Below are 22,019 nucleotides of genomic sequence, written 5' to 3'. Positions count from 1 at the left end.
CAAATAGTCAGAGAACTAGGGGTCGCTGTGGAAGTTATATAAGAGTGTGCAGATTAGATTTTTTGTATGGAGAATAGTAAACTAGTGGAATGGATTGCCAGAAATAGTAGTATCAAAAAATAGTTGTCCTGATAGTGTCTGAATAAACTGCTTAAAAGCAGAGATATGATGATCTTTGTGCATATAAACAGTGGTGTGTGTCTCCCACAATGAGTCTCTGGACTCCATGAGATACCATATAATAATAATAATAAAAACAAAAATTATGAAAACAAAAAAAGAATACAGAAAACAGCAACTGCATGTGTAAGACTGTTCACACTAACTTTAAATACAGATGTAAAAGTTCAGCTGGAAATATATACCCACTCTAAGAATGAATACCATAGATGAGAGGTTCTTAAGATAATCAGGAAAAATTTCAAGAACATGTAAGCAGAATGTAAAAGGAAAGGTGAGCTCAACAGATATTTGATGACAGGATGGCAGGAAAAGACCCAGAATAAGATCACAATTTAGGTATATTGATATAGTTAGTAGTGCCTAAGCAAACTGAAATGTAAGATAAAAGTAATCTGAAGAAAATTATAATAATATAAGAAAGTTAGTAATAATAATATAAACTTAAGTATATTGTACTACTGTAACATCTGTTAATAAAGACCTTTAAAGGTTTATCCAAAATACAGAAATAAAAAAAATTAATATTTTAATCCAATAACTCAGCAATAATTGAAGCATTTTCAAGGATAAAGATAATATGATAAAGTAAATCTGAATAAGAACACAGAATATTAACACATTCGCTGCCAACTACGAGTATACTCGTAGTTGGTAAACCAGCCACACAAGCCAACTACGAGTATACTTGTATGACGCTTACCGCCAGCAACGAGATTACCGTACTGACCTTGAAGAAGTGAAATTGCTCGGCGTACGGGAACAGACTATGTCGAAGTAGCGTGGCAGCAAACGTGTTAACTAAGCATTCAAATGATGTAGAATATCAAGCAAACAGTCTACTAATCCACCTTGTCCATAGTGGTTCATAATTTTTATAATTCTGGTGTTCTCTTTATTTTGCTGCAGATCTTCCAGACTATCCAAAATATAGTAGTTTGCATTGGTCAAACTACTATATTCTATGTATCCTATATTCTCTAGGTGCTAATAGGTGAACTTTGTTTTTTGCAGAATGAACATGGAAGGCTAGTTTTAATACAGTAATATCTCGCCTTATAACTCACTGCTTTACAACAATATGCTCACACGACCAATTATAAACAATGCCCATTTATACAATGCCACATTTGCTCATACGACAGTTTTAGTAACATAATGCTGCCATGAATCAACTTATGCACAGTAATTGTGAACTCGGTTTATCTATGACATTGTTGCTCATCTACATATGTGTTTTGGTGTTTCACTGTGAATTATAAACTGTTTATAACTATTATTTTATTGTTGTTAATAATGGAAGATAAACTTCAGGGTGCTGCTGCTCCAGTAAAAAGAAGATGCTTAGTACCTAATACATTAGATACTAAGATGAAAATTATTAAATTTAGTGATGACGGTGTATCGAACACTGAGAGAGAGGCTGCAGGCTAGACTATCTCACACTGCTGTTGTTAGAAACAAAGATAAGATTCTGAATGAAATGAAAAGTGCTACATTAGATAATACTACAGTTATTCATAAACATGACAATCTTATTGTTGAAATGGAAAAAACTTTTAATGGTGTAGACCAGTGTTTCTCAACCTGTGGTCTGCGACGATGGGACAGGTGGTAAGCAGGCAAACTTTAATTAATTAATTAAATATATATTTTTTAATTATCCAAACAAAACAAATTAAAACTGAATAAGTAAATAAAAATTATTGAAATCAAATGGAGACTTAAAAAACCAACAAACAGCATCAGAATGTTCAAAGGTGGAAGCAATAAAATGATATTGTTGTTCACTTCGCCCCTCTTTTATTATTCGTCATTCTGCCACTAAATTTGTAGCAGCAGAATGACGAATAATAAAAGATGGGTGAAGTGAACAACAATATAGTTTTATTGCTTCCGCCTTCCCTTGCTGTTTTGTTAGATTTGAAGTGAACATGTGTTATCCACATTTCAACCAATTGCTTGTTGTTTATTGATTTTTATTATTGAAGGTTTTCCTCCTTCAACCAAGGCTCAGTATATCTTCAGAAGTGTTAAGTGATACTTGGACAAAGTGTGTCATGAGTTAACCCCAGTATTTATATAATTTTCGGAAACATTTTTTACTAATTGAAAAACGGCTTAGAACGAGGATTTTGAAAAGAAGAGTAAATGAAACAGTTGATGCTAACCCTAATTGTGATGCACATGTTGTAACGGCGAGTAAATCTGATACTATTAAAGTAGAAGAAACAAGCAGTTCAAAGAAAAAATACAGTAGGAAATATAACAGTTCATATTTGGAATTTGGGTTTACTTAGTGTGGAGATGAAAGTGAACAGAAACCTCAATGTGTTTTGTGTTATGAAGTGTTGTTGAATGAGTGCATGAAACCTGCAAAACACCGACAACATTTAGAAACTAAACATTGTGATGTGAAAAATAAGCCAATTGAATTTTTTCAGCAATGCTTAGGGACATGAAATAATGGGAAAGATGTAATTTCAGCCATGGGTTCCATTAATGGAAAGGCACTGGAAGCATCCTATCTCTTAGGTTTGTGCATAGTGAAAACAGGGAAACCTCATTCTATCGGAGAAAATTTATTACTTCCAGCTATAAAAGATGTGGTAAAAACTATGTTTGGCAACAAGTTACTAAAAGATGTTGATTTGATTCCTCTTTCAAATGACACTGTCGGTTACAGAATTAATGATATGGCAGGTGACGTAGAATCTCAATTAATCGAAAGAGTTAAGAAGAGCCCTTATTATGTGTTACAAATAGACGAGACTACTGATGTTACAAATGATGCGCAGTTAATATGCTACATAAGATATGCGCATGATAACAACATTTGTAATGATATTCTGTTTTGTAGAACTTTGCCATCCCGAACAACTGGAGAAGAAATATTTCACACTTTCAATAAGTACATAATACACAAAGGGATACAGTGGGAAAAATGTATAGGCTTCTGTTCTTTGGATGGAGCTCGTGCCCTTACAGGCAAGGCATAGTGGGTTGTTTCTATGATCAACGAAGTAGCTCTGGATATGAATCAGGTATATTGTTTCATACATAGGTAAGTGTTAGCCTCCAAAGGAATGCCACCAGAATTAAAAACTGTGCTGTACTACGCTGTGAAGCTAGTTAATTTTATTAAAGCTCGACCATTAATTAACAGATTATTTTCAGTACTCTGCGATGAGATGGGCAGTGAATATATGCAACTTTTGCTTCATTCTGAAATTCACTGGCTTTCTAGGGGCAAAGTACTAACAAGGGTATTTCAAATTAAAGTACGAAGTTTTATTATTTGGAAATGAACGTAATTCTGATTTTGCATCACTCCTTGTTGACGAAGCATGGTTATCAACACTGTCCTATCTTTCAGACATTTTTTTTTTAAATTAAATGAACTAAATCTCTCCCTTCAGGGAAATTCTTTAACCGTTCTTGATGCCTACGACAAAATAAAGGCATTCGAGAAAAAACTGGTTTTATGGATTAATTATGTAAATGACAGTTGCACCCTTCCCAACATTGGAATCCTTTTTAGTGGAAAAGGATATTTTTGTTGATTCTGAGTTTCTGGAAAGGGTTTGAGACCACCTCAAAAATCTGAAATGAAATTTTGAAACATATTTTCCAAATACCTTTTATAAGAAATTTCTGTGGGTTCGAGATCCTTTTCAGGCTTGCATTCACGAGAACGACCTTTCTTTATCGAAAAAAGAACAGTTAATTGAGCTTTCAAGTGACAGTGGACTAGATCACGGAAAATGCAATTCCGTGATCTAGGTTTGGCTCGATTTTGGATCTTGCCTTCAGCGAGAAGTGAATTTCCCGAATTATCTGAAGCATTAAAAATCGTCATGCAGTTTTCTACAACCTACAGTATCTTTGTGAGAAAGAATTTTCATTGCTCCTTCAAATAAAAACAAAATAGAGAAATCGTCTTAGTGCATATGCCAATCTTCGACTGAAGTTACCAATATTGAGACAGATATCCAGCAACTCTGCAAGGGCTGAGAAACTCAACCATCTCATTTAAAGTAAGTAGTAACATAATTATATATTATTATTTATTTATTTTATAAAAATTAAAACTTTGTTCAATGATGATACATTTTTAATTGTTTACTTCCAATTTAATTAATTATGTTTCCATATGCATTCAAAACATGCTTTTAGATTTATTATGTTATAAATAGCACAATTTTTCCGAAACGTTGGTAATTCCTACATAGGTTTTTAAAAAAAATTACAAAAAATCAAAACGACGTATAGGGAAATAAATTAAAAACACTATGTTTAGTTTTGAAGTAAAACTTTAATTCCAATCCTAAAATGTTATTTTTCTTGCTTTTCTGTTTGCAAAATCGTCAATGACGTTGTTGAAGTCTATTTCATCACTCAGTTGCTGTTTTATAGACAGTATGACAAGATTTCTTAAATGCCAAAAAAAGTGCCGCCAGGGGAGGATCTCTTCCCCCCGCAGCTACATCTCTGTAACTTTGTGGCCCATAGAATTGTTTTAGGCATTTTACTGGTCCTTGGGCTTAAAAAGATTGAGAAACGCTGGTGTAGACTGATGACCATACTGGTTGACGTTTCCATAAGCTAAGTTATTCAAAATAGTTTTTTTTGTTTGAAAAAATTATTCTAAATCTTTTGATTGCATATCTGACATAAATAAAGCATTTATTTACATCATTTATGCATATATAAACAGTAAATAAATAAATTAAGGAAATGCTATTATTTTTCCTTATACTGCATTATAAAAAGATTCTAAACAATACGAAAATGCAAATATTTCACTCAGTAATGCATGTATGACTCAATAACATGGTTTAGTATAAAATATGGAAAATGCTCAATGAATTACATTGTAATTAAAAACAACTGGCATCAACATTAGCTTCAAAGAGCCATTTTAGTCCTATCTAACTTTTGGAACCTGAGTGAGCAGTTCAATCTCAACAGGCAGCCAATCAGAGATAGCTAGTCCAAGTCCTTAGCACTAATTTTAAGCAGCAGCCAGTAAAGAGATGACAAAAACAAGTGATGTCATCTCATGGTCCTTAACCATAACCGAATATATTTATTGTCTGAAGTAGTGTGGGATCAAAGATTGATTTCCTTGAGTTTATGGGATGAAAAAGTTTTTAGGAGAAAAAAACTTGCATGTGCCATAAATTGACTAACTTTCGAAGAAAGCTTATAAAAAATTCCTCTAATTGGTGACTAGAATTGATCTTAGGTCTTTCTTTGGGTAGCCTAGTGTATTGGATGCAAATGTCACTTCCACTGAGCTACAGGCCATCCTATAAAAGGATCAAAGTCATTAGCAGATTTATTTTTATTTATTTATTCAAAAAGTAAAAACAGTAAAAAGTTAACCAGAAATTCTTCAAAAGTACACATTATAAAAAACAAGAGTGAAATCCTCTTTACTACAATCTTTTCTACAGAACATAACCTACTCACCTCCATTATCGGATTAGAAGCTAACACTTTCTTTTCTACATGGGTCTCTGTTGAAGATCCACCTACTGTTGCAAAATACCTCATAGAATACTTTGCTGACACTGTTTTTCCAGCTCCTGATTCCCCACTAACAATAATTGACTGATTTTGATTTTCCCTACAATGTATTCAGTCAAAACACATTTGTTGAAATTTACATCTTCCTTATATATAGAGAGAGATATGATGCATTAAATTAAAAACAATGTCATAAGAATACTTTGAAAATGAATTCAATAGCATTGCTTATCTGTAATAATCTATAAGCACAGCAATTATACAAAAATGGTTTATATTTAGTTTTCATATCTCTGCTACAACAGTCATCTTTAAACTAATGTTATAATACCAACCTTTCCATTTTTGTGTATGCCTCTTCTGATACTGCAAATATATGAGGATCAAGATCTCCCATAGCTTGCCCCCTATATGCCATGATTGTGTCAATGCCATAAATAGGTAATTCTTCATAAGGGTTAATTGCCACAAGTACAATGCCTAAAATATAAAAAATTATTCGAACTAAAATTATTCTCCATGAATAATAAACTATTTCATTCACAAATACATCTATTTTAATATTAGTAATATAATATAGAAATAATTAACCATTCATTTCTCATATTTTGAAGGCTAAACATCTCATTTTCATACCTTCATTCACAGAGTTGTCAAAATAATATTAACTCAATCATAATAAACATAATGAATGTTAGACAACTGATTTTATTTTTTTAATGGCATTCCCATTTCTGTTTGATCTTTCATGTGAACACTACTATTGATCCCAAACTTTTTTTGTGTGTGCATGCTATTTCAGATTTCCAATAAACAAGGTGAGTGATGATGACATATTGAGCAATGAAAACATCCCTTCTGAAATAGTTTGTAAAAGTCTTTTGACTTTTACAAACCTATTGCAGCCTATTAGTGATGCAGAAGAGGTTTATTCACCTCAGCCACCAATAATTATATTAATCACAGTTAATCAACAAAGATGCCATAAGATGGTGCAATCTTAAGTGCATACAGCAAGATATGCAAGCTGAGAAGACAAGTAAGATACATTATCCTAATCATCTTATTGTCTTCCTCACCATCCTGTTGATAATTCCAACTCTAATGAACTGCTAACAATTACCAACTACAAGACAAATGTCATCAAAACACAACTTTTTCAACAACACTAATTCCAAGTGGATGCTGGTTGCATAGTGCCTGTTATTCTCTTAGAATTAGAAAGTTGTGTTTTGAAGACGTTTGCCTTGTAGGTGATAATTGTTAGCAGTTCATCACAGTTGGAATTATCAACAGGCTAGTGAGGAAGAGAATAAGATGATTAGAATAATGTATCTTTCTTGTCTTCTGAGCTTGCATATCTTACCGTATGCACTTAAGATTGCACCATCTTATGGCCTCTTTGTTGATTAACTGTGATTAATATAGTTATTGGTGGCTGAGTGAATAAATGAATAAACCTCTTCTACATCACTAATAGGCTGCAACAGTTTGTAAAAGTCAAAAGACTTTTACAAACTATTTCAGAAGGGAATTTTCATTGCTCAATATGACTCATTTTATCACAAAGGTGGGTACTTTCACATGTGCATATGTTCCATGCTAGAAAATGAGAATGCTGTTTAGAATCCTATACTTTTTGATCTATTCTGACTCAAAATCTGCAAATTTCATTCTTTCAAATTCATATGCTCTCTAAAAGAGATAGCATATGAATTTCAGATAATTGGAAAGACACTTGAATGCTGCCTGTAAGGAATAGCAAAAAACTGACCAGAACTTTTGATAGATCTAGAAATCCACCTGAATAATGAATGAGAACAGAGCTGTTTGAGACTCAGTTAACCAAACTGCATTCTGTGTTGGCCTAAATGACACATATGATACCTCACCCTGATGATATGTCAAGCTAGCTGAGGAATCGCCCAGTTAAACAAGCTGTATTCATTGGGAAACCAGAGTTAACAGTGAAAAGTTAAATACCAGAGCAACCTCAAACACAAGAAAGAAACCTAAAATAGAAGTGAAGATAGGTAGCATCCATGCTAGGAGCATCACAAGTTAAAGAGGGAGAACTAGCACAAAAATTTATGTACATATAGAAAACCATAAGAGGATAAATAGATGGAACTATTACATAAAAGAGAAAAGGTATCTTAATTTAACAGATTCTGAATTCACAATAAAGCTTCAGGTTTAACATCAAAAAAGTCCATTATAAGTTTGAGAATAAAAGAACACAATGCAGTCACTAATGATATAGTTAACTGTATGGGATAAATTGTCACAGCATGGAAAGTCAGTCCACTTGCATTTGTGGTTCATCTGTTTGCATCTCTCCATGTCCTGTCCTGATCTCATTAAATGTAGACTATGGATGTCTTGGGAAGTCTAAATCCTGGGAGATGGATCAGGAATAGTGACATGTAAGTTACATGTGTTTCAGCCAGTATAGTTTCCAGGCTGATGTGATAACAAAGACTGCAACATTTTCACAGCAGTTCTCTAGACAGATTGTTCTGATTTTAGACTCTGAGGAGCTGAAAGAATATCTTTGTGTATGGGCAAGTCATTGTTCTCAATAATTTTATTCCATAAGTTTCATAAAGCTCTTTTCCTGTGTAATTTTTTTAATGTGATTCCAAGCCATGAAAAATTATTAGTAAACCCACAGTACATTTATATTGTGGGTGGGCTAAGGACTTTTTTTTTTCATTTTTATCAATTTTATATATTTTTTGTAATTTTTTTATTTATTTTTACATAAGTCTGGAAACCCCACTCTAGAGACCAAGTCTGAAACCATACTCTAGAGACCAAACATAGAACTCTTTCAAGCCACTTCAGGCCTCAATAAGCTGGAAGGTGGTCTCACACAAGGTGATGAAATTCATTTCCTGCCTAAAGACAATCACAAGCATCCATGTCGTTGGCAGGATTTGAACCAATAACCTGCTGGTTGGAGAGCAGGTATTATAACTATTCAGCCAACCAGGACAGCAAGAGGAAGAGCAGTATTACTAAGTGTTGGAAGCCAGTAAGATGGTGTTGATCTTATTATTCTAGAGGTAAATTATTATTATTATAATACAGGTATCTCCATGGAGTCTTCTGACTCCATGGAGATACCTGTGGATATATGATGTGGCCTTATATAGGGAAACAATAACCACTCTATCCTGCTTGTTAAAGTGTTCTTCAACGATAACATAATCTGATGTGCTGTTTTGATAACCTTCACAATATGCCCCAAACTTCAACTTCCTGTCCACAATCACAACCAAGTCTCTCATCAGTTTCCCACAAATCAGTTCCATCAATATAGTACACAACTTCTGATCTCTTCCCAAGATGCATCACCTTACACTTGGCCATATTAAACTGGCAGCCTTTGTTTATTGTTTATTTACCTTTGTTTATTGCTAGTTTAATCTTCCTGCAGGATCTTTGAATCACCTTCATTTACCATTGCTTTTCCCAGTTTAGCATTTCAGCATACAACTGAATATTTTCTGTCAAATTATTTTCTATATCATTGATATACAAATTAAACAACAGAGGACCAAGTACTGAGCCCTGTGGTACACCACTGGTCACTTGCCTTCTCCTGGACTCAGCTCCTCCATGAATCCCTCTTTGATATCTGTCCATTAGCCACCCTCTAATCCAATCACCAGATTATTCATATTAATCTCCATTTGCTCCACTCTATTGGCACCTTCCCACTACTGAGGCTTAAATTAAACAACTAGATGGTACCCCCCCCCTGCAAAAAGCTCACTCGGTAATTCAACTATTTAGTTTGGTTCTGTTATCTCCCCACCATCAGCACTTTTTAAAGTCGTCCTTCCATAGTCATTCCTCCTTTTACTTGCTACACAGCAAAATAACTCCTTAGTGTTTCTTTTGGCCTCATCAATTAGCTTTCTCTCATAATTACTTTGGCCTTCCTTACCATACCATTCAACCTTCTTGTCTGTGCCTTACACTGCTCATGGATATGCTGATCACTTTTTTTTTCTTTGTGTACAACTCCTGCTTAATGAAGCTATTCACCCATTGAACCCTTAACTGATTTAGCCTTCTGACTCTAGGTATACATTCAGATACTTTCTTCTTCTTGACCACCTCCCATGCATCAACATCTCTCTCTCCTCCAAATTCTTATGCCATTGTTCTGCTGAAAGCTGTCTCCTCAGCTTGTCATAATCAGCTGCTTTGTAGTTCCATATATACAGTAAAACCCCTTTTGTACACTTTTCAGGGGGACTGATGGAAAAAAGTGTAAATAGCAGGAAAGTGTAAATAACAGAAAATGTAAAAAAACATTAAAAAGAGGCTAAAAGATGACTTACTGCTAGTATGTGCTTGATTACAAAATTTAATAACTGAAAATAAATGAATTTACAATCACTTACATCTATTTAAAAAAATCTTTAATTGTTGATTGTTTTTGCTTTTCGTTTTTTTGACACAGCGCCAGATTGCTTTGTGTTGAGTTCAATGCTTGACCTGTTTTTTATATCGTGTTCAAAGTGGACATAGAGAGTCCAAAATCTTTTGCTAAATGCACAAGTGTTCCGGCATGCCAATCTACACATTGCAGAATTGCCATCTTTTCTTCTACTGAAATACATTTTCTGTCTTTTTTTCTCCATGTTACTAACATGGATAATCCACCACCACAATTTGAAAGCAACTTTCACACGCTAAATTACGTAGCAGAAATTCTGCAATATCAATTTGTACTGTGACTGAAAAATCACGGTATTGCTCATCACTACTGCAAGTGTGCAGGTCACCGTGATGACGAAAGCAAAACTACAGCCGAAAGGTAACGCCATCTGGGAACAGAAATGCGCAGATTTCATCAGAAATCGATTCAAAAATCAGTATTGCCACCCAAGAAAAAAACGCAAATCATGAGAAATAACGTCCACATCAAGTTGTTAATGGCGAGAAAACAATATATCGTAAGAATAGGCCTTAAGACGGGACCAACGGAAAATTACGCAAACGGCAGGAAAACCGTTTCCTGTCATTTACGTCATTTTTAATATAAATTCTGCTTGTATGGCAATGTCCCCAGTCAAGTCTGATCTCTTTCTCCAAGCAGAGACAGCATAGCTAGAATGGTTAATTTCTCTGATGCAATTATCAGATCTAGCTCTCTTGAACCTTGTGTCCCCTCCATTACATGTTGCCTCAGGTAATTATCTCTCAATAAAGGGGGGGGAGTTTCCTTCCTTCCCTACTGCCCTCTTTTTTACATGTAGTCCTGTTTCTGCTTTATACAAGCTGGCTAATCTATAGTCTTCCACAGATAAAACTAATAACCATGAAGACATGAGTACAAAAAATTGTATGTTTTCTCCATGTTAATTTGTGGACATCTTTATATCAGAACATAGTATTAGTAATGATTAGTCCATATTATGTCCTGAACAGAAATGCAGCAGGTAACTACCATTATTATTAGCTTTACTATTTTCTACAAATTTTCCTGAAATATTTCTGTCTGGCTGTTTAGATCTACATGAAGGAACAACTCTTTATTTATATCAGTGTCCTTTTCTAATGACTCAAAAAATTCTTCCACTTCTTCCTTAGTAAATTTCATCATCATCCAATTCCCCATTCTGATGTTAACCCATATCACTATACTTGAATGTGCCTGCAGTTCAAGATTATCTTTGTGTTTAGTGTTGAATACTACAGTTCCTCCTTCCACGTCCTGATAATTACTGGCTGAATATAACACATTTTAGTTGTTATTTAGAAGAATCTCGCTTGTTTTTGTTGTCTTTGTTTCAATAACAGCAATTATACAAATACAGTACTTCTCTAATTCTTTTGTCAGAAGAATTAGAGAAATATCAAATTAATGGTACCTATCTTGAATTCTGTTGATGTCGAATTCATTCCAGTGTAGATGATACTTAACTGCTGCCCTGGATCTCTGATGAAAAAAACAAGGGGGGAGGGGAGGAGAGAACTCAGTTATCTTGTTTAACTGGGCAATGTCTCAGCTGTATGACATATATTGTTGTAAATCACTGTCTTTTGGTTTAAGCCAATATAGAACATGATTTTGTTGGCTAAATCCCGAACTGCTAGCTCATTCAGTAATGGAATGCACTCTAAGAAGATGAGGACTGGATGTTAGGTCAGAAGCCCATCAGTTTTGCACATTTCCTTAAAAGGAAAAGGGTCTCCTCTCAGTTATCTAGCTTTGATTAAGCAACCCCCCCATATTTTTATATGAATATGGAGGTTGAATATCTACTGTGATATTCATTTTATCCTGCTCAAAATTAAATGGTGATCACTTCCTAATTTCCAATCTCCTGTATATAAGAAGTTCTCACTATCAACAATAACACAGTCAATAAGACTTTTCATATTTCTTGTGTCTTCTCTCAATGTGAGCAATCTGAACAAAAATCCAGCAGGCCCTTACCATCATTATTAGCTTTGCTCTCCAATTTTTTCCAAAAAAAAATTAAGTCTAGTATTCTTTTCCAATACTGCTCTTTATATCTCCAACAAAGACTAGTTTTTCCTTTTACATTGTCAGCTGTATACTCTAATGACTCAAAATATTCTTCCCCCTTCTTCTTTAGAAGAAAATTCTGTGCGGCTATATGCACAAATAAGTCTCATCATTCAATTCCTCATTTTGAAATATACCAACATCACTCTACTTGACACTGCCTTTGAAGACGTTTAGCTTTATGTTTACTGTGGAATACTATCACTATTCCTTCCTTTTCCTGATCACTACTGCATGAACATTACCTTTTATAAGATAAAATCATAAATTGAAATTGGAATGCAGTAAAATAAAAAAATTAACAACATAGTACAGAAGAATCATGCATTTTAATCTACTCAAAGTTCCACAAGGAAGTATGCTACTCAGACAGATTGAGAATTGTATCACTTCATCTACCTACACAAATAATTATTTATGACTTCTTCTAGATGTGCATGTAGAGGCTATGTAACTTCATCAAGAATTCTGCTATTTCCTTACCTAGATTAAAGATATTATCCTTTAACCTGATAGTAAGTTTTGATATCACATTACTGACGACCAATATTTCTTTAACAGATACTTGACATTTTGTCTTAAAACTTTCCTCTGAACATAATGAGGGGCTCTGATTTTGTTTTACACTCTGATTATTTCAGAAACATTTAATTAGGAAATACAAAATCTACAATTACATAGAAATTCATTATATCTCCCACTGGCAATTTATTATTTAGAACACTTAAGTTAGCAACTGATTTAGTCATCTCTGGATTATGATAAACTAATGACAATTATGCCAACTGGCTCTATTTTGAATCAACACAGTACAATTTCCTTCAGAAGAATTAACAGTTTGCATCCTTGGATAAAATAAGTCTCCATGAAGATAGCCAACCAGTTATCCTTCCTAGATGTACTTAACAACAAATGTAATGATTAATCTATGTCCTAAACAGAGATTCAGCAGGTACTTGCCATTCTTATTAGCATTATACTGCCAGCCTACATTTGTCATAAAAATAATCAGCAGCAACAACGTTTGTATCATGGACTCAGCTTTACAGCAAGAACTTTGCACCAAAGATTTGATAACAAATCTCTGATTTACCAAAGAAGGTACAATCTCAAAGTTATCCACAGAATAATTAGATAACTAGACACCATCTTCACCTACTGACACAAACGAAAGAACAATGTCAGTTTCATATACATCATGCATTTCAGAATAAATCTCCAGGATAGTGGTTCCCTACCAGTTTCAAACTATTTAGTTTCTTGCCATCCACTAAGGGTGAACAAAAAGAGGGGAACACTGGATAGTGGCAAAGGAGCTTGTTTAATGAAAAAAAAAAAAAAGCTCCTCTGCCATTACCCAGTGTGTGTGTGTGTGTGTGTGTGTGTGTGTGTGTGTGTGTGTGTGTGTAAGTATCACATAAATGGAACTTTTTATTTTCATCAAATTGGCTATTCCAATGAAAAGAAAACTGGTGAACATCAAGGCTTCATCAAACCACCCAAGTTTTGGACTGGTCTCCAGAAAAATCTCTTCTCTTCTCTTCTCTTTCCTAAGCTACTTTTTTTTTCACAGCTGAAGGTGGGTCCTTTCTCATTAGCATTCTGATCAGCTTATTCTGTCAAATCAACTCACATAAGTGATCTAAAATTAATATTTGGTGAACATTTGAAATGCGATGGATGTTTGCATAAAATGAGAGAGTTTATCACATTATAAATTTGCTATTTATTATTAAAGCTAATATGCCATTGAAAAAATGCAGCTTAGAAAATAAAACAAATAATATCAATCACCTGATGTGAAATTTGTGTCATGTTGGAAATTTTTATAAAACATATAGCTAATAAATGGATTAGACTATTATGTGCTATTAACAAACATTGCAGAACCATTAAAACAAGTTCCTCTTCCTGCTTGAAGACTCTACAATCAGTAATGTATTAGCCACAATCATTACAAATTAGAATATGCTCAGAGAAATATGAAACAGAAAACAGACACAGATTAAAAAAAAAAAAGTTTCATTCAAAGAAAAATTCACTGGTGTGTATTTTTAAGTTATTAGATGTATTGTTAAAATATACTTACCGCAATAAGTGTATATTGCATTATGATTGCAGAATCGTACTTGCAAGTTGTACAGTACTGTAATTAAAATAAAATATGAAATCATTATTCCATCTTTGAAAAGTTAGTATCTGATAGTTACTGATCCTAATTTTAACAAAAGAAGCTAGTTAAAATACTCTGCTAACAATGCATGAAATCTCTTATTTCTTGGCTTATTTCTAAAAGATATTGGGGTGATTTTTTTGCAAATAATTTCCAAACAATACCAAATTATTTTAAATTTTTAAACCATTTATTTGTTTCTCTCTGCATCAATAACAATCATTGTTGACAAGCAACTGTGATTATTTGTCAAACAATAGCAAAAAGCCATATGCAATAAATAAAATTAACTTTATTAACATTAATACGTCATTATTATACACAATATTATACATCATTATTATACATAATATTAAATACATCTAATAAATACATACATCTAATTAAATACATTAAATGTATTTATTAAATTTATCACATATGATATATGTGATAAATGTTGTTATATCTTGTGACTGAAACCTTTAAATATCAATTGAAACAACTTTAAACAGTTGAATATATAGAAATATATAATTTATATAAATTAAGGATTAGAATTTGTGAACATTCTATTTGTCCCCCACCTCCTCTGATTGTGCTTTCCTCCTTCCAGTCTATGTCCCCACAGCTATGCAGATCAGTAGTTGGCAGTAGTAGTACATTCAATTTTAACTTTAATGTATGTGATGAATGAGTCCCAAGGTCTGAGAGTGCCAGATATGGAATAGCATAAGAGGATTTGTCCATAACAGGTAACTACAGAGCCTCTGAATTGGGAAGAGTTATCATGCCATCTTTACCAGAGAGGCAGCTCAGCATGTGGAATTTTTGATTATATTCACATGAGAAATGACCACAGAGTCAATAATTATGGAAAAAAAAACTCGAATTGTAGCAAATTGTAGACCAGTCAGTTTCAGGTACAATGATTAAGATGCTAGAAAAGTTGATCATGGGTAGAATTCAGGCATGGGTGGATGGGAATATGACCTCAATGGGTGATGACATGGCTTTGTGAAGAGGCGCTCTTGTCTTAGTAATTTACTTTCTACAATTAAAGTGAGAGTTAAACTGAATAAGGTACATAATTCACACATAATCCTATTAGGTAAACTACAACAAATGGGGATGGATATGAGAATAACATGGTGGTTGATGAATAGACATTAGAGAAGGCCCAAGTTGGAGCCTTGTAACATGCTAAAGGACTCCTACTTGGTCCACTACTGTTTAATTTTCACAGTAATATATTGGGAATGATTTGAGGAAGTGGGGGGGGGGATATCCAGCTGCTGTTTGCTTATACTTAATTGGAGAGAGTAATCATTAATAGATGTGATCCTGCAGGATAATTTAAATAGGATGAAAAATGTACTTGCACTGCAAGAAACAGATAAGGCTAGCAAACGGAGTTGAAGTCCAGAAGAAATGCTGTAAAAATGGACAAAATAGTTCAAATGATCACTTAGATGCTGAGAATTAATAAGTTATTATCTTTCTTGATAAGGCTTTGACATGATAGATGACAGGTGCTCATGAGGTCACTCAATAAGAGTACTGAAATCACGAAAGTTGATGGCACTTGTTTTTAAAAAAAAAATTTTTTAATTATAAAATGGAGTTTCCTGTTTGAATAATTTCAATATTATCAGCTATTTCATATTCAAAACAAAACAAATGGTTTCTTTATACTTATATTTTGTGTTCTGATCATACAGGTACCGATATCACTTGAAATACCATTTTTTTTTTTAAAATTCAGTAGTCTGTAAGACAATTTCCAAACTAAATGTAGCTTTTAACATTAAAAATGTTTTGATACTCCTATTACAGAAATATATATGAACTACAATATAAATATAGAAAGTATTTTTAACTTGGGTATAATTATGTTAAAGATACCAAGCAATTTTAAACCTGGTTTTACTCCATTTTTCCCAAGTGAGCAAACAGACAAAATGTCAAGTTTGCGCCTGCAATTGATGCAAGATTAGCTGATCTCACAGGTAGTGCAAGACCAAGGCAACTCGCGGTAAAGGTGGAGCAAGCTCTGATCACTAATCTTAATATTTACCCTTAATGCCAAAACACATCTCCAAGAAGGGGATGTATGATGTTTTGTATTAAAGGCACTACCCAGACCGGTCTGGGTAGTGGCCCCTTGCCTTTAATACAAAACATCATACATCCCCTTCTTGGAGATGTGTTTTGGCATTAAGGGTAAATATTAAGATTAGTGATCAGAGCTTGCTCCACCTTTACCACGAGTTGCCTTGGTCCTGCACTACCTGTGGGATCAGCTAGTCTTGCATCAATTGCAGGTGCAAACTTGACATTTTGTCTGTTTGCTCACTTGGAAAAAATGGAGTAAAACCAGGTTTAAAATTGCTTGGTATCTTTAACATACAATATAAATAACATTATCTAGTCACCCAACAGCTCTGTGACCACAAAATCATTGAACAACTAGCAACTATTAGTTTCCATATGAGTGAGAAGTACATGGATGATAAGATGGTCATATGTCATATACCAACTAAGTATTCATTTCAGTTTCCTGAAAATGACAATATGCAAACATCCAATGTGAATCAGGTTTCTTTCTCCATTCCAATCTCCTACACTCTATGCCACTATCATGCTAAATATTAAAATGTACAACACAGATGAGCAAAAAAAAACATGGTCACAAACAATTATTGAGTATCTATTGGTACTTAATATCTAATTTCTTACCGGCAGGTTCGTGTAAATATGATAATGATGTGAGGTCATTTTCACCAATTAAAATTTCAGGATTTCTTAAAGGTGGTAACTTATCATGAGATGCAATCTTCAATGTTGCTTTCTGTAAAAATAAATAACAATTTATTTCAGAAATATTGATTCATGAAATGTTCTACATACTAGATCAACAGCCTAGTCAGAATATAGCAATGTGGTCTATTTCTTGCATACTAAAAAAACATGCACAACTGCACTAATTCAAGGTACCATACCTTGAAAGGTTTATCCTCTCATTAATGACAGACCTGCTTAACACATTTACAGATACATTTCTTAAACTATAATGGAAGTCAATATAATTATGGAAGACACCAGGAAAGACTCAGATGAAAGCATCAAAATGTCTATCAGCATAGTTCTATAAGTATTGCTGTTCAGCATAGTTTTGTTGTATTTGTACAGACAATTAAAACAGCATAGTGCAGATAAACTAACTTATTTTATCTGTATTGTAAACTTCTGAATCTTCTTTCCTATAATACACACACACACACACACACACACACACACACACATATATATATATATAGAGAGAGAGAGAGATTTTGTGTGTTCAGGCTTTTAATAATAGTCAGGTGCAAGTGATCAGTAGTTCTTAGATAAATCAAGAGAAGCCTGTAAAAATTCATCAAAAGAATCATTCAGAATGTTTGGTGAAACTACTGATAACAGCAATGCAGAAATGGGTTGGCAAAATAAAAAGAGAAGAACAAATGAAAACTGCATGATTTTGGCTTTAGAAAATCAACCTGAATAAGAATGACAACTGGACATGACAACAGATCAAAATGAAAGAAAGGTTGTAAACAGATTCAAGACAGGTGACTGCCAAAGAACTTTTTCTAAATTTTGAATGTTCTAAACAGTGTCCAAGTGATAATTAAATGGCTATGATACCATGGCTGCTTACAGACAGGATGAGATTCACAATTCAGTATTTGATCAGAACAATTTTGAGGCCTACTGCAAACAGATCTCTGCATTTTATAAAGGTATAAATCAGGGGTAATGATGCTGAGATCCATAAGATAAAATTTAATCTATGTATCAATTCCAAAAATGAGAACATAAAGCATCTCATTTGTGGTATGGTGAAGCCATTACTCTGATGTGGTATGGTGAAGCCATTATTTTGAGGTGTGTTTTGCAAACTATTCTATCTATTCACATGCAAGATATAAATCTGCACTGAATGGATAAATTCTTGTAGATAAACTTATATGTTGGTAATACATAACTGTCATATTTTAGGGAAAAACAATGTATACTAGAATATTAAATAAAAACTTTAATTAATACTTCCTATGTTTCAGTAATGTTACATCTTCAGGGATCACAAAATAATGATATGTGCAAACAGGCACTAACACCAAGCAAAAATGGCTGAAGAAAACAACTGAAATCAGTCCTAGAGTCTTAAAGGTTCCCTCTGTGGACTAAATTGGGTTGTCTTAGCTGTTGGGCTGATGTTCTTAGAGTGCAAGCTTCCCATATTTGGGGCAGTCTCATGCATTCAAATTTGTTGAGCTTTGGGGAGTTTTTTTTTTTTTTTTTAGAGCTGAGGCCGATTCCAGGAATAATCTCTCATATTTATACACAGCATTGTACATGTCCATGAGGATATATATGTTGCATATGGGATACTAAGGCAACTGATGTTAAGTTATTAGCCTCTATATATAAGTAGCCCAGTCATGAAGTTACTTGACGTGAAAACTTTGTTTGTTAGCACTTGGATAAAGGATGAAACCAAGAATATAATTTATTGGAGTCCTTAATTTATAGTATAACCAAGTGAAAAAACTTTCAACATTTAAGTCGTTAAGATACAATTCCACCACATTTTTGGAACGTTGCAAATACTGTTCTATTGCAAATATATAAATATTTACTGGAAACCACTTTGTAAATAAACATTACCTCTTCTTCTCCTATTTACTTTGAGGGAATTAATTATTATACTGAAAACTGATATGTGAAACTTCTCTCTGGTATTTAATTTTTTTTTTTTTTCCTTATTCATTGGATTTCACTTCTTTAAAGTTGGCATTGAGTAGGATATGTTTTGTTTTCAAATCTTTGGAACTCATTCCTCAATATGTGGAAATGAGATTGGCAGAGATTGTGTCTTTAAATTCAGTTCTGCTGAAGAAATTTTACTTGTGTAGTGAAAAAAACTTTAAAATTTCATCAGAAAAAAAAAATAAAAACATAACTACAAATTAGTTCTAGCATCTTGTTTGCAATTATTTGTCTCTTGTTGGTTATATATGGTCTTCAGCTATGCTGTCAAAGGCATCTACAATCTTTGAATACATTTCTATAATTGCACGAATTGCCACCGCATGTGCTTCCCAGTGAGTTTTAGTACAGAGTGATTTCAGCTAGTTCATTACCCAGATAAGTTTCAAGAACTATCTATTGGTGTCTTGAGGCAAAAAATGTGTAAAGTAAACTGCACTGTTTGAGAAAAAATATTCCCTGCCAATAAATAGTAACCAACAGCATATGGGATGGTTGTTACATTTAATTTTTTTTTTTTTTTTTTTTTGCAATCCTTTATAAAGTTCCACCACATCTGCAGAAGTTGCTTCAGTCACATGTTGCTTAAGATATTTTCTCAGAAATTTAACAAACTCACTCTCCTTGTTCCCATACACCAGGACCACATTAAGATTTTTGTAGGTAGGCCCTAGGTACTCTTGTATTTTACTCCCACCTCACCCTGACGTACCACTAGGGACAGACAGACATCATTCCAAAAACTGTCCTATCAACCTCTAGGAACTTCAAAACATGCATATCCTTTAAAAACTGGAAATCAGAAAATTTTCAGATTCCTTTATCCCTGCACATCCTTCTCTCATATTTTAATATGGGATGTGGCAAGGATGCAAAGCAAAAAAAGAATAATGTATTGCAGATGAGAAAATTGCATGATTTAAAAAATGCATGCTTAAAATTATAAGATTTTGTAATTATTATTATGAAATCACCATTATTATAATTAAAATTTTAATAATGGTGATTTCTGAATTTTTGAAAAAATGCTGATTGTGCCGCACTAAATCACTTTCGGGTCAGATGTACTATGTGGCGCATTATGATATTTGGCATTGGTTAAACAACTTGACAAAAGATGAGCTACCTATAATTCTCTTTATGACAGATTTGACTTTCTTATTATTAAATCCATGTCAGAAAAAGAAACTATTTCCAAAGCAGAGACTCTAGTCCACATATATAATCAAGATTTAAAAGATTCTTTTGTGGATGAATTTTTATTATTTTCAAAATTATTTCCAAAGCGCAAAACAGTATCAGAATTATTGTCAGTACAAATTGAATGAAATCTGGTGACAAGCTTCCCAAATACAAATGCACTTCAAATTTACTTATCAATTTTAGGGATGAAGGTAGAAGATGAATGAGCATTTTCAACATTAAGATTGGGATGGTTAATCAAAATTTCAGCTGCTTCTTTAAATTTTGATTCTTGAAATTTCAATTAACCACCCCAATCTTAACAATAATGGCGGCATAAAAATCCCAAAAATTTGGATAGCACACATTCAGCCCACTTAGTTTTCCAGCAAACCCTGACTTTAGGACTAAACAGTTTTCAGCTGTTATTGGCCACTATCCATACTGGTTTGCAGTATGGATAGTGGCCAATAAATTTATTTTTTTGTGTGAACTTGTTGCTCTCTAGCTTTGATGTAAGTTTTTTTTTTTTTTACATCACACCAGAGGTCAGGCTAATAGTTTAATGGTTGATCAGTAACTTTAGCATGCCATGTAGATTGTTGTACAGCTTGTTTCTTTGTATATATGTGTATACTCCAGATGATGACCTTAATGTGAAGGTCAAAATGTCGTCCTTCACATTTGGTTCCATAATTTTCTTAATGTATTCTGATCATGGTGTAAACATGAAGGAAAGGACACTTTCAAGAACAAAGACTGTTTATCATCAGAAATATAACAATATGAATCTTGCCCAACAATGTTTCTGTCACGGAGAAAAGGATAGTTTTTGAAAAATGTCACCTCAGGAAATTTTTTTTTAATTTCAATTATCTGATTTTTTTTTTTGTTTTTTTTTTTTACATTCATCTGGAGAAATACATAAACTACATCCATTATGTGCACCACAGCCACTCTGGAGTAATAGCCCATGGCATGGTCTGGAGTATAACCCTTTTATATAGGGTTATAAATCAGAGATTATTCCCAGATTCTGCTAGAACATTATTACATCATTCACCATATCTGAATGAATTCTGCTGCCTCACTTTATCTAAAATATTTTGAGATCTTCAGTGAGTTTCCACCTCCATATCAATAGAGGATGCCAGTTAGGACTGTAGGATTCTACCTTTCATACTGTGTATGCCTTCCTGCTAGTATGCTTGAAGGGATTCGAACTCAGGTCTTTCCCACCAAAAAAGTAGACCCTTCTATCTAAAGTAAAAGATCGATGTAACATGAAGGAAGGGGCACTGAAGCTGTGACACTGCTGGAGGCAGCTCAAGAAATCTGAAAATAAGTGATACTATTTCAAGATAGGCCATCAGTCTATCAAGGAATTATGTTAATAATATACAACCACATTAATAATGTATGTGTTATTATATTCCAGAACTGAATGTATAGCAATAAATCCTTAAAATATTTCAGTCTATCAAGGAATTATGTTAATAATATACAACCACATTAATAATGTATGTGTTATTATATTCCAGAACTGAATGTATGGCAATAAATCCTTAAAATATTTTCAAATTACTTTGAGGAAATTGTGTATATTAA

General features: G+C 33.4%; 1 protein-coding gene across 2 annotated transcripts in view; it reads right to left on the bottom strand.

Annotated features, from left to right (window-relative positions):
* The window catches only part of didum (dilute class unconventional myosin), a 696,374-nt gene that overhangs the window by 607,346 nt on the left and 67,009 nt on the right, over positions 1-22,019 (bottom strand). For both annotated transcript variants that reach the window (XM_090402302.1, XM_090402303.1), the window contains exons 3-6: positions 17,157-17,268; positions 14,355-14,411; positions 6,048-6,192; positions 5,656-5,812 (exon numbers count right to left, since the gene is read on the bottom strand). In XM_090402302.1, the coding sequence (XP_090258428.1) occupies positions 5,656-5,812; positions 6,048-6,192; positions 14,355-14,411; positions 17,157-17,268 (471 nt within the window). The remainder of the gene's footprint in view (positions 1-5,655; positions 5,813-6,047; positions 6,193-14,354; positions 14,412-17,156; positions 17,269-22,019) is intronic.

Source organism: Typopeltis vanoorti, chromosome 13, assembly GCF_054136105.1.
Source record: "Typopeltis vanoorti isolate ZY-2024b chromosome 13, IOZ_Tvanoo_1.0, whole genome shotgun sequence".
Lineage (NCBI taxonomy): Eukaryota > Metazoa > Arthropoda > Arachnida > Uropygi > Thelyphonidae > Typopeltis > Typopeltis vanoorti.
This window is presented reverse-complemented; position numbering and strand designations above follow the sequence as displayed.